Below are 14311 nucleotides of genomic sequence, written 5' to 3'. Positions count from 1 at the left end.
TCCTATCCCCCGCCCACACAGGGGTGGTGTGCCAACTCAGCAAGTGAGGCCCACAGGACCGTTAGAGGCTGTGCCTCTGCAACTCACCTATGTCCAGGTGCAGAAAACAAGCCTTGGCTCAGGGAGACATGGTTCCCCCACCACCCCCCCCCAATCCCCAGCCATGCGAAGCCAGAGACCCAGCAGCCTGCCCAAGGGCCCCACCTACCCCAGCTTCCCTGCCCCAGGGGTCAGTGCAAACACCGCAGCATCCTCCCCAAGGATCAAAGCCAGTCTTGCCAAGGACGTACCTGGGTTTCTGAGTTGGTTCCTTGGCTTCTCTCAAGCCAAACCAGCTACTTTTGGTTTTTTCCTCCCCACTGGATGAGTGGTGGGGGGAGGCCCCCAGAGAGGGACCCCCTTTCTCCCCCAGGGAGCCTCGGCGCCCCATCTCGCTCCGACTCAGCCCCTGGTGGTGATGGTGGAAAAGGCCCATCCGGGGCTTCCGATCCTCCTTCCGGGCTCCCTCCTTCTCTGCCACAGCCTCAGAGGAGGCCACCATGGGAGTGGCGACCTGCACAGGCCTTCCCTCTGAGGGCCGGGCCCCCTCCTCCTCTCCAGAGCGGCTGGCTCCCACGGCCAACACTTTGGCCTGCGAGCTCAGCTCCTCCTGTCCGGGTACCGCCTCTGAGATGCTGGTGCGGCGGCTGCCTCTGCCCCAGGAGTCATCTGCGGACCGGGGCCCCTCCTCCGAGGGCCGGGAAGAGACACTGTGCAGGGAGCTGGATGGGGGAAATGGGCCCGAGATGGAGCTGCGGTGCCGCGGGGGGCCCTGGGGCTCCTCGTTGTAAATGTGGCTCCCGTTGACACACAGAGAGGAGCGCGAGGCCCCGTCGAGGTGGCCCTGAAGGTCAAGAAGGGCCCGGGGTGGAGCGGCTCGTATCTGGCTGGCCTCGTCGCTGTAGGTCCTTTTGTGGGTGAGCAACTTAGGGGACTGTGCAGAGTCCCTGCCTGCAAAGGAAGCACAGGGGAATCAGCTCTGAACTGGAGCCCTGCTTCCTGCGCCGGCCCTCCAGGCGCTAAGGGGACAGCCCGCCCTCCTCCACCACCTCCCCAGGGTGGCAGGCCCCCTCACTCACCCCCTTCGGAGGACAGCCAGCTGCTGCGGCTGGGTGAGCGGGTGAGGAGCTCGGCACCAGGGCCCTGGTAGGCCAGGCTCCCGCTGGCCGAGGACAGGGTGCTGTCGGAGCCCAGCGAGGTGTTGGACTGGGTCAGGGAGGACTTGCGCAGCTTGTTGCGGAGGAAGAAGCCCTTGGCTTTGCCCATCTTGCCCAGGCTGCCCAGCTCGGGGTCCTCCAGGGCGCTGCTGGGGAGGATGGCAGAGGCAGATTCCAGATCAAACTTCTTCTTGCCCCTCATCTTGTCCTTGATCTTGCTAAACGGGGACCGCGGCTTGTCCTTCGCGGACAGGTCGAACATGCTGGCACTCAGGTTGTTGCGTGTGAACTGGATGGTGACCTGGATCTCTCCACGCTCTTTCTCCTTCCTCCCTGCCTTCGAGTGCAGCTTGTACCACCTGTGAGAAGCAGGGGTAGCAGGGCTCTGGTCACAGGCACCTCGCAGAGCCCCTCCCTCCTTTGGGGGCCACCACAGCCTCTGCCCACAGGCTCTGGCTCTAACCCACAGGCACTGCCTCCCAGGCAGCAAGAATAGCTAAGAAACTGTCCAAACTTTTCCGTTGTGGAGGAAACCACATCCTGAGTAGGGCAAGATCCTGGGCACCACCAGGCAGGACAGCCAGCCTCCCTTGCCCTGTCCCCCTGCACCTGAAACTCTGAGGAATACTGACAACTCCAGGCCCCAGGTATAGACACACCTACCCACATTTCCCCTGATCCACCATCTCCTCTGGCTGGTCCCAGCCTGAGCTCTGCTCTGAGCCACCAGTGAGCCCAGGAAAGAACAACTCACCAGGCCCAGGGCTAGGAACACCAGTGCCTGTGCGCACACCCCTCACCTGCTCAGCTACTCACCCAAACCCCCCGCCCCAGGACACCTTTACAAGGAGGAAGAGCAGACAAGAGCCCATAAAGGGGCCTTAAGCAAGAGACGCAGGCAAGGGAAAGAGCACGCACTCATATGTGCGCATCTACCAGGTCTATGGCGGCCTGCAGGGGTTCTCATCTCACTTCCACTTCCACCTCACAAGTCTGGCGGGCCCAAGACACTGCCTGGATTTTACAGATCGGGAGTCAGGAGGTGGAAGCTCAGTGGTAAAGTAACGCATCCAAGACCAAGCAACCAGGAAGAAAGCACTCATTAATAACCACGCATCGACATCAGCTCATCAATTACAACAAATGTGCAGACTAATGTTAATAACACAGGAAACTAGAGCTCTAAAATAATTTTATTAATTAAAGAAAGAAGACACAGTGAGCATACAGAAAACATAATGAGCAAGAAACAATGAAAGAAATAATACAAGAAAGTTTTCCTCAACTGAAGGACATGAGCACCAGCATAGAAAGGCCCACAAGCATGCAGCCCAACGAACAAAGAAAGACCCAGCCAAGAGGTATCACTGTGAGGTTTCAAGCCCCAAGAGGCTTGAAAGAGGGCTCCCAAAGAGGGCGACAGGTTCACAGACTCAGGAATGAGAATAGTATCAGGTGCTCATTAGCAAGACCAGGCACCACATGGAGTCCTGCCTTCAAAATGATGACAGAAAAGTTTTTTGGCATAGTCTTCTAGATCCAGCCAATCAAGCAAGAACATGGAATAAAGCCTGGTGGAGAGGGTCAAAGTGGTCATCGCAGACCTCGAAGTCCCTCAGCGCACACACACACCAGACACACATATGCCTCACTCCGTATCACACCACAAACACACACTACACACTACACACTGCACCACACTCCACTTGGCTCAGGCATCTCCCACTTAAGATTTGCTAAGCCCACAGCACCAGCTCCCTGAGCTTCTCACGAACGCAAAGGGGTGGAGTGGGAGATGTTTTGAATAAAAAGTCCCTATACATCCAAATGTCCAGAATTAAGTCACTGTAAGGACGTGGTGGTAGGTTTAAATAAATGCTGTAAGGAGGGAGGGAGGGACAGAGGGAAGGAAAGAAGGAGAAAAGTCTTCCCAGGGCCACTTCAGTCCCATCCCTCTGGAAGAGTCCATCAAGACTAAGCCCTTGTGTGCCCACCTCGGGCTATGCACCTGGTCTCCCCCTGGTGACTGCTGGATGGCCTGAGTGAAGTGAGCCTGGGCGGCAGGTTTTCCCTCCCAAACCTGAGAGACCCTCCCCTGGGAAGGCTGGGTCAGATGGTGGCACAAGCAAGGAGGGCGGAGGGCTGTGCTCACAGGGTGTGTCTGCGTCTCTGTGCTCTCATAATAAGCTGGGCCAGGAAGGAGAGATGGGGGAGGAGGGACCGGGAGAGGAGGGAGCAGAGAAGGATGCTAAGAGCAGAGGAGGTGTCTGGGGCACAAGGAGACACTGATATAAAAACAAACCAACTAGCATTAACCTCCTCACACCCCTGCCTCTCAAACCACTGCCCAACCCAGGGGCCTGACCCTTAAACGCTTTCAAGGCCAAGTCACTTTGTCCAAGTCTGGACTAGGCTTCCTTGAGCTAAAAAAGATCCTCGGGGCCGGGGGGGGGGGGGAGGCAAAAGAGAAGTATATGAACTCTAGCCCTAAACCTACCAAGGCCCGAGTCACTGGAAGGGGCAGACATCCTTCACTGAGCGTGAAGGTCAGGGGCCCGCAGCCCCAGCTGGTCACACTTCACCCACAGCGTTAACAGCGGCTGTCTCTGAGGGGTGAGCGTGCAGGGAACTGTCATTCTCTACATTGTCTATTTTTGTCCTGCTTGCTTGAATTTTGTATAAGGAGCATGGATTACTCTCATAATAGAAAAAAGAGACAAAAGAAAATTCCCATTCTTATCCTATCCTATCCCCTCCGTTGCTCGAGACAGAATGTGCTCCTTGCCTCTCCCTCCAACCGCCAACCCCCTGATGAAGGAGGATGCCGTGCTAGCCCAGGCTGAGGCTCCGAGGAGGTTCTCCACCCTTCCCGACTCCCTCCCCTCTAAGGTCATCTCTGCTTGTCCTGCTCTTCCCCAAGAATTTAGAGACTTCTCTGGACCTGCTTTTCAGGGAGGCCAGGAGGGGAAAAAAAAAGACTTCCTTCGCCGTTTTCTGAGATTCCCCATCCACTGCAGAGTGAGGCTAGAATGGCTGGGATCTGCCTCTGGACCCCCAGTCACTGCCACTGTCTGCCTCCTTATCGGGCAGAGCAGGACTGATTGGACCCTCTGGTACCTGAGCACCCCTAGGACTCAACCAGAGAAGGCCTTCTCCCAGGCGTATGACCCACCCAGGCTTGGATGGCAAGGGCACAACCAACAGCTCCCAGACAACGGCCCATCACTCCATCCATGGCTGAGATCTGGCCAGAACCAACCAGGATCTGACCATGATTCCAAAACACATCTCGATGGTGGTTTGAAAGACAGACGTCTCATCTTCAGAGTTCTGAACCTGCACATATCTGTGTGGGATTTCTTTTATATATACAACAAGACACCACCTAGCACCCACTGAATTAAAGGGCCAGGCCTGGAAATCTATATTTTTAGAGGGACGGAGTCCCTCCTCAGGTGACTGATTTCACCTGACCCAGTGCGAGAAGCACAGTGGGAGGGTCCCCTGCCTGCCCTGCATCACTTCAGGGATCAGAGACCAACTTTCCCTCCACCCGGTGCCTCATCGAGGACACTCAAGTGGTGCCCAGAAGAAATCTGCGTTTCTCCCCTGCCCTGCTAAGACTTTCCTTCCAAAGGCCACAGAACTAGTTTCTTCTGAGAGGACTGACCCTAGACATGCTCATCCCGCCCCTAGGAGGGACTATTTACCAGAGGAACACATCCATGGGGGAGGGGCAGGCATCGTTAAGGACTTTCTGTAAAGAGTGCTGAAACGAACAAGGCCCTTGGCCTGCAAAGCCACTTCTGAAATGGCTCTCACCAGGAAAGGGGGGAAGGACAGAGATTCTGGCCCAACACGCTTCCCTGACACACGCCCAGTTCGCAAAGCCTGGGTCCTCAGCCCCTACAGCATGTGAAAGAGCAGCCTGTTAACTGCTCCACGTGCACAGCGCCCACCTCAATTCTTGCACTGTCTGAGCCCCTGAACCTGAACTCTCCAAGGCCCAGGCAGCACGTGCTCAAGAAATAAGGGTTTTGACGAGGATGATCATTATCCGGGACTTGTCTCAGGTATGACTGTAGCCAAGACCATCATGGACACCATATGGAAAGGAGCAGTAAGAGAAAATGCCTTGCACCTAAGAGAGGACTGACCTTATGGCCTCGTGCCAAGAGGTATGCACCGCTGCTCTCCCGGAGTGACACACGTCGGCACCAAGTACAAAAGGATTGCTGAGTCTGGTTAAAATGCAGTCTCATGCAACGGGTGCAGATGGGCCTGAGGCCTCCATTTCTACCCAGCTTCCAGGAGATGCCAGGGGTGCTGGCCTGTGGACCATACCTGAGTGGCGGGACTGGGGCTAAAGAATCAGCAGGGCTGGACTTCCTGTGTGTTCGCTGAGTGCCAGGCTCTTTTATTATCTACACAGTCCAGGAGACGAGATCCATTACCCCCAATCTGTGGATGAGGAAAGTAAGTCACAGAGGTTCGTGACTTGCCCAAGGTCACACAGCTAGTAACTGATACGTTCAGAACTTGAACATGAAGGTGCCTAACTCCTAGCCTATGTCCTTAACTTTCAAGGGCAGCATTTCTCATCAAACTGAATGCAAACACTGGGCCTCCAGACACCCTGAGAGGACAGAAGTTAGAAAAGGTCTGGAGTACAGCACAGAGACATGGAGGTGGGGTATGAAGACCAGACCCCCTTCAAAGGTTTGGCACAATCCCAGGAGGACAGAGCCCTGAAAGGTCACTAAGGGGACCTTAGGGTTCATCCTGTCTCCAGCCACAGAAACCATGTCTGAGAGCAGCCCAGCCTCCCCTAGGAGCCTATAGCATCCAGACTTCCTGGGACAGAATAGGATAGAACCACGGAAAAGCTCTGACAGGGCTCTTGCTCAGCTGTAATACTTACCCCAAGCTCTGGCCACCTGACGAAGTTTAGCAAGCCCAGTGTGGACTTAGGACTCAGCCCTCAGTCTCCCCCTCTGCAGGGGCAGAGGACAAAGGCAGGATAAGGGGGGAAGGGGTAGTTGCTTCACCTGTCACCAAGATTATGACCCTAGTTAGTCCTATTCCCAGGCCCACCATATACTCAGCTCTCCACACATTTCTCAGTAAACTGGGCTAACAGCTGTCACACAGCAAAACCAGAGGAGCCAACACTCTGGGAAAGCAGTCCTAGGGCAGCTGTCAAACACACACACACACACACACACGTACACAAACACACACACACACGCACACAAACACACACACGTCGGGGTGGCTCCTGTCAGACCGGGGGCCGCGAGAGCCACAGGCTCACACGCACCTGACTTGTCTCCAATTCTTACTGCAATTGAGTCCCCCTAAAACTGAGTTCTCCTGCCAAGTTTATAATTAATCTCTCTCTCTCTCCAAAACTTTATTCCCTTCCTTGTCCCACCCATTCTCAGGATTGAGAAGTATCACAGAAAAGAGGAAACTAAACCAAGGAGGATCCTGCAGGGACTTCCCAGGTACAAAAGCCCCTCCATGTCCCCTGCTTCTTGTTTGTACGGGGAAAAAAAAAAAGGCTTTAGTCTCCTAGACCTTCCCTGAGTTCCAAAGAGCAGACTCAAGCAGTTAATCATTAGAACAGCAGAACCACAGGACTTCAGGAGTTCTTCCTGAAGGGATGTAGATTAACAGTCTGATACCTATCTTCAAGTCACTCTGCAGAAACTAAGGACCATTGCCACCTGGTGTAGGATGGTGACTACACAATGACCACAGCATGCAGACCCCAGACTGGTTGGAACCAGAAGGTTGGTGATTGAAATTCCCAAAACCTCACCCTGTTAGCTCACCGCCAACCAACCAGAAGAAGGTCCATGAGCTGATCAGGCATCCTATGTCCCTCTCCCCTAAGACTGTCTTAAAAAACTGCCTTGCCTGAAAGCCATCCGGGAGTTCAGGTCTTTTGAGCATGAGCTGCCCATTCTCCTTGCTTGGCACCCTGCAAAGAAACACTGTACTTTTGGAGTTCCTGTGGTGGTACAGTGGTTAATGAATCTGACTAGGAACCAGGAGGTTGTGGGTTCCATCCCTGGCCTTGCTCAGTTGGTTAAGGATCCCGCGTTGCCGTGAGCTGTGGTGTAGGTCGCAGACGCGGCTCAGATCCTGCATTGCTGTGGCTCTGGCGTAGGCTGGTGGCTACAGCTCCAATTCAACCCCTAGCCTGGGAACCTCCATATGCCACGGGAGCAGCCCTAGAAAAGGCAAAAAGACAAAAAAAAAAAAAGAAACACTGTACTTTCCTTCATAACAAGCAGTGTCAGCATATTAGCTTTGATGCACATCAAGCAAGGGGACTTGAGTTTGGTTTGGTAACAATTTTGGTAACCACAAAGAGTCTACCATCCCCGTGGACATCTGCCCCATGGCACACTGGCCCCCAGCCCATAGCAGCTCCTGGAGATCTAGTCCAGCAGCTACTTGAGTACTTTTGTCTCAGGGTCAGTGCTTGCCACCAACTGGGCATCATTAGCCCATAGTGCTTTTGCTTTCTGGGATGAAAGAAAGAGGCTTTAGCTGGTTGAGACATCTCTGGTAAATGGCACAGCTCACATGGAATGACACCGGGGTATTCTTCCCTACTGCATTGCATTGGTTAAGACTTTTCCTTTTGGGCTGAGACTTGAGCTGTTTTGGCTTTGTCTCCTTTTTTTGACAAGGGTTCAGTCATATGTCGCTGTCTGCACTGGTGACTGGAAATTTTACTGCCTTAAATTAGGGAACTGTGACCCTGAGAGACATTGCAGTGATTTGGCTATTTGCTTGATATTTAACATCATAAGTCATTAATAATTAGAATGGATAATCAGGGCTCTGTTCCATCCAAAATCTCTAGAGTGTATTCTGCAGAACTGGGAAAATAGTCGTGCAGCTCTGAAAAGGAAAAATGGTTTTTAGTGTAACATTGCTTGTCCTCAGTATTTCTTCTTCTTCTTCTCCTTCTTTTTTTTTTTTTTTCCTTTTTAGGGCCACACCTTCAGCATATGGAAGTTTCCAGGCTAGGGGTGGAATTGGAGCTGCAGCTGCTGGCCTATGCCACAGCCACAGTAACAACACAGTAAGTAACACAGTTGCTTGCAGCAACACCAGATTCTTAACCTGCTGAGCAAGGCCAGGTATTGCACTTGCATCCTCATGGATATGAGTCGGGTTCTGATCCCACTGTGCCAGAACAGGAACTCCCCTCAGTACTTCTTAAAATCTGGAGAACAATGGCCCCTACTGGGTCTCTAAATTATCTACCTACCAGAATCATCTACCCATCTACCAACCAAACTGTTTTGTAAAAGGGAAAGAAAATGAGATGAAATTCCTATGAATAGGATTTTATACTATTGTATCAAAGTGAGCTTTTGGAACTGGTTTGACTTTTGAAATTTGTTTGGCTTTTATCATGTGTGTGTGTGTATGTGTGTGTGTGTGTGTGTTAAAGGAGATGCACTATTATAATTAGCATGCATAAGAAACAAAAAGTTCAGCTCCTAGGAATTCCTGCTGTGGCTCAGTGGTAACAAACCTGACTAGGATCCATGAGGATGCAGGTTCAATCCCTGGCCTCACTCAGTGGGTTAAGGATCCAACATTGCAGTAAGCTGTGATGTACGCTGACAGGTTCGACCCCTAGACTGGGCACTTCTGTATGCCACAGGTACAGCCCTACAAAGACCAAAAAAAAAAAAGTTTGGTTCCTAGAAAGAGCCCTTTAGAATGCATCCTACAAAACTGGACCACTTTTAGTTATAGTTCCATACTAAAGCCAAAATGACACATTTTTTGGGTAACCTTGCATGGCCAGACTCGAGAAAAATGTCCAAGATGAGGCTCATTTGACAATATAAAACTAGTTCTGCCAGCCTCATAAATAACCTTTTCAGAATTCTGACCCTAAGGGAACAAGTCCTTCTAGGAGAACTCGCTTTTCTCTCCCTGTGCCTTGAGATGTAAATGCTCCCCCAGGGCTCTCAGAAACTTGTATCTTATCTAGACCCTCTCCAATTTCTGAGACTGAGGCCAAAAAAGAAAAATAGATAGATAAAAATAAAATGAAGCTATGAGATCTCTGGATGTATGTATATGTGTTCATTATAAATATGTCTTCATCTTTGGAAGATCTTACCAAAATTAATCTGTAAACGAGCTCTATTTAATTGGCTTGGAGGAAATTAAGCACTTATATAATTCTCAGAAAAAGAAATTAACCCAAATGAATTTTAGGTTCACGTATCTGGAAAATATGCAGTATTAAATTAACATTTGGGGGAGTTTCCATTGTGGCGCAGCAGAAACAAGCTGCCTGGAACAATGAGGTTGCAGGTTCAATCCCGGGCCTAGCTCAGTGGGTAAAGGATCCAGCATTGCCATGAGCTGAGGTGAAGGTTGGTGGCTATAGCTCCGATTCGGCCCCTAGCCTGGCAACATCCATATGCCACAGGTTGGCCCTAAAAAACAAAAAATTTTTAAAAATTAATATTTGGTATTAAAGTTAGTTTAAGTTTATTAGCTTAATTAATATAGATGTCTTTATTTTATTTTTTGTCTTTTTACGGCCGCACCCATGGCATATGGAAGTTTCCAGGCTAGGGGGCGAATTAAGAGCTGCAGCTGCCGGCCTACATCACAGCCACAGCCACACAGGATCCAAGCCACATCTGTGGCCTACACCAGAGCTCACAGCAATGCTGGATCCTTTAACCCACTGAGCAGGGTCAGGGACTGAACCCATGTCCTCATGGATACTAATCGGATTCATTTCCTCTGAGCCACTATGCAAACTCCCTTGAGCTGCTTTTGATAACAGGCTGTGAGTTTCTTCACCTTTTAAGTGAACTGATTGTAACTTTCTGTATGTGCCTTTGAAATCTTTTATTGTCACTTTGGTTAAAGTGAATCAGGATTGTTTCACAGTAACCTATGCTCCTATTTGACTATGTGTTTTAAGACTTTTTCTTTTAAATTTTTTAAATGTTTTTTTATTTTTTCCATTATAGTTGGTTTACAGTGTTCTGTCAATTTCTACTATACAGCAAAGTAAGCTGTGGTATAGGTCAAAGCTGTGGCTCAGATCCTGTGTCATTGTGGCTGTGGCGCCAGCCAGCAGCTATAGCTCTAATTCAACCCTTAGCCTGGGAACTTCCATATGGTGTGGGTGGGGCCTAAAATGAAAAAAAAAAAAAAAAAAGAGCCTATGTAATAATTAACTAAACATTTTGCAAACAAGCTAGTCTTATTTGGCTATATTTGGTAGAAAAGAGGATAACTTTAGAGAGACAAAAGATTGTATTTCAGTGGATATTAAATTCAAATTTTGTTAATTAGGGTCTGTATTTACCGCCTAACATTCGCTTCCCAGCTAGCTTCTTGTTGTTATATTATTGTAAAATTACCTTAACTATTAAAAGAACACCCTAACTTTATTTCTAAAGCTTATCCCGGTAATCTGTCTTTAGATAAAGAGCAGATGCCCCACGACCTATATAACCAGGGGATTATGCATACTGGAAAATGCCTCATTTAAAAGATTATCTCCAACCTAAGTAAAAGGACCTTTAGGTACTCTTAACTAACTCTTGTGCAGCAAAACTTAAAGGGACTTGACTCTTGATTCCTATTTTCCACCAGCACCGGGCTTGTCAAAAGAAAGTGTAACTGAACTGGTGTCCTGTGAGGCTCCTGGGCACACAAACCTTTCTGTATCCCCCATTTCTTGCTTTTAGGGAATAAGCTTTAGCCTCCAAGACCTTCCCCGAGTTCCAAAGGACAGCTGCTAATCAGGGAAGGGAGGGGATGCAGAGACCAGGGAGGAGCAGTTAGGAGACAATAGTGCAGCCTTGGGGCAGGGTCCTGGTTCCCCCTTAAGGACATACACAACAATATCTTTGAGGCTTTCTGTGGATCTGAAACCCCCAACAAATGGAAGAACTATTTGATGAAGCATTCTTCATTCTGGGAAGAAAGGGGACCCCCAGAACCAGTCCTGGGGCCACTAAACACCAGCTTTGAAAGACAATACAAGCTTGCCTCTACCCCATCCCTATTTGGGGCCTTATTTCCCACTCCCCAAACTATAAAACCGCCACCTACTCCCTTCCAAAGGGGGCACAGTCTTTAAGGCATTAGCCTGTTGTGGCCCCCTTTGCCTGGCAAAGCAATAAAGCTATCTTTTTCTCCTTCACCCAAAACTCTGTCTCCACGTTTCTATCCGGCAATGGTAGAGAGAGGCCAAGTTTCGGCAACAAAAGGACAGCTGACCCTAAATGACGCTAACATCTAGATGAGAAGATGACAATCCCTGTGGTAGACAGCTGACCCAAGAATCCCGACCAGCCCTATTAAGACCCTACCTACTAATTCAATTGAACTGTCTACCAAATGCTTATTTCCTTATTATCAACACTGAAATTTATTGTTTTACATCTAACCATACTATTGACTCCAATGTTTAGAATGGAAAGAAAATTCTCTAGCGTAAAGTTGTCATAGAAAATAACTACTTGTGACATGTATCACCGCTTGCTTTTAGTCTACTACTAAAACCACATGTACAATGCTTGTGTGACAATTTGGTATACCTGATAAAATGTATAGCCTCTAAAATGTTTCCCCATTAGCATACCGCTGAGCTTGTTCACTATGTCTGATTCATTTTCCCCAACATGGATAGACAGATATGTATAAACAAAAAGGTGGCCAAGCACTGAGGGACATGATGCACCCAGGGCAGGCAGCAACCACTCTGGCATCAAAGGACAAATATTTTGAAATATTGAGAGATGTGCAATCAAAAGGGTAAATGATAGGGAGTACCTATTGTGGCACAGCAAAAATGAATCCAACTAGTATTCATGAGGATGCGGGTTTAATCCCTGACCTTGCTCAGTGGGTCGGGGATCCGGCATTGCCATGAGCTGTGGTGTAGGTCGCAGAGGCAGCTCAGATCCCACGTTGCTGGGGCTGTGGTGTAGGCTGGCAACTGTAGTTCCAATTCAACTCCTATCCTGGGAACTTCCCTATGCTGTAGGTGCAACCCTTTTTAAAAAGAAAAAGAAAAAAAAGTAAACGATAGAAGAAATTTTCATGTATTGAGGTTTGAGCAAGTCATTTTGGTTAATACATGATTTAACTTGAACTTTGTGCTAACCAAAACAGCCTGTGGCCTATCAAACGTGCATGGTACACCTGTTTTAACTATTAAAGAAAGGAATTCATTTAAAAATCAAAATAGAGTTCAGGCATCCAAAACAGAGCTGGGTGACCACTGGACTTGGTTTTAGACACATTCTTGCATTAGAGACCTTGAATTTTCTCAACTATATCAGACTCAAGGACACCACTAGCAGTTCTCAAAAACAGTATCTGCTAGCAGCTGCCAAATGCAATCTTACAGTCTCAAGGTCTTCCCTTGTAATTATTAAATTTTTTCTTACTTTGGGAACAGAAACAAATGAGACAGTTCAAGTCATAGTGTCCTAGAAGAAAACACTAGATTCTTTGGCCAGAATAGTACTATACAATAAAAATCATTTTAGATTAGATGTTAGCAGAAAAAGGAGACATGTGTAGTGGCCAATAGCTCCTGTTATGTATATATTAATACCACATCTGAAGTTGAAACCTACTTTGATAAAATTAGGCAAGTGGCTAGGCTACCTGGCTATGACAAGTCTCAACAGAAGTACCAAATCCAGACAGGTTTTCAGAATTATTCTCCTGAATTCCTCAAGGAATGAACTCTGTTTTCCAATGTTTATTATTAAAGTTTGGGTCGTCATTCTTCTTCCTATTTGTAACTGGGTCTGTTGCACCAAAATAGTGGACCAGGAGACTAAGATCTTAATCATACAAGACCCAGATCCAAGACCTGAAGCTCAGGAATATTTCCAACTCAAGTATCCATTCCCCAGACCAAGGCAGGACTACACCCCTTCTTAGCAGGAAGTAGCCAAAGAAGTCATCTCCCCATTCCCTCGAAGGTTTGGATAAAGCTAAAACATGAGTGGGGACTGAAACAAAGTCCCCTTAAAACTGAGTTCCCCTGCCAAGTTTATAATTAATCTCTCTCTCTCCAAAACTTTATTCCCTTCCTTGTCCCACCCTATTCCCCCCAGGATTGAAAAGTATCACAGAAAAGAGGAAACTAAACCAAGGAGGATCCTGCAGGGACTTCCCAGGCACAAAAGCCCCTCCATGTCCCCTGCTTCTTATTTGTACGGAAAAAAAAAAAAAAAAAAAAAAGGCTTTAGTCTCCTAGACCTTCCCTGAGTTCCAAAGAGCAGACTCAAGCAGTTAATCATTAGAACAGCAGAACCACAGGACTTCAGGAGTTCTTCCTGAAGGGATGTAGATTAACAGTCTGATACCTATCTTCAAGTCACTCTGCAGAAACTAAGGACCATTGCCACCTGGTGTAGGATGGTGACTACACAATGACCACAGCATGCAGACCCCAGACTGGTTGGAACCAGAAGGTTGGTGATTGAAATTCCCAAAACCTCACCCTGTTAGCTCACCGCCAACCAACCAGAAGAAGGTCCATGAGCTGATCAGGCATCCTATGTCCCTCTCCCCTAAGACTGTCTTTAAAAACCTTTGCTTGGGAGTTCTCGTCATGGCTCAGTGGAAGTGAATCTGACTGGTATCCATGAGGACACAAGTTCAATCCCTGCACTCGCTCAGTGGGTTAAGGATCTGGCATTACCATCAACTGTGGTGTAGGTCAAAGACGTGGCTTGGATCTGGTGTTGCTGTGGCTGTGGTATAGGCTGGAGGCCTACCTGGCCTGGGAACCTCCATATGCCATGAATGCAGCCCTAAAAATACAAAAAACAAAACAAAAACAAAAACAAAAACCCTTGCCTGAAAGCCATCAGGGAGTTCAGGTCTTTTGAGCATGAACTGCCTGTTCTCTTTGCTTGGCACCCTGCAAAGAAACACTGTACTTTCCTTCGGAGTTCCCATCGTGGCGCAGTGGTTAACACATCTGACTAGGAACCATGAGGTTGCGGGTTCGGTCACTGACCTTGCTCAGTGGGTTAAGGATCTGGCGTTGCATGAGTTGTGGTGTAGGTTGCAGA

The 14311-nt window shown here is 48.7% G+C and overlaps 1 protein-coding gene across 4 annotated transcripts in view; it reads right to left on the bottom strand.

Annotated features, from left to right (window-relative positions):
- The window catches only part of RAB11FIP5 (RAB11 family interacting protein 5), a 42315-nt gene that overhangs the window by 13268 nt on the left and 14736 nt on the right, over positions 1-14311 (bottom strand). For 3 of the 4 annotated variants that reach the window (XM_047781781.1, XM_047781778.1, XM_047781779.1), the window contains exons 2-3: positions 1119-1555; positions 291-990 (exon numbers count right to left, since the gene is read on the bottom strand). In XM_047781781.1, the coding sequence (XP_047637737.1) occupies positions 291-990; positions 1119-1555 (1137 nt within the window). Of the gene's footprint in view, positions 1-290; positions 991-1118; positions 1556-5353; positions 5489-14311 lie in introns of those variants that run through there. The other variant, XM_047781780.1, reaches the window with a different exon arrangement.

This window comes from Phacochoerus africanus, chromosome 5, assembly GCF_016906955.1.
Source record: "Phacochoerus africanus isolate WHEZ1 chromosome 5, ROS_Pafr_v1, whole genome shotgun sequence".
Lineage (NCBI taxonomy): Eukaryota > Metazoa > Chordata > Mammalia > Artiodactyla > Suidae > Phacochoerus > Phacochoerus africanus.
This window is presented reverse-complemented; position numbering and strand designations above follow the sequence as displayed.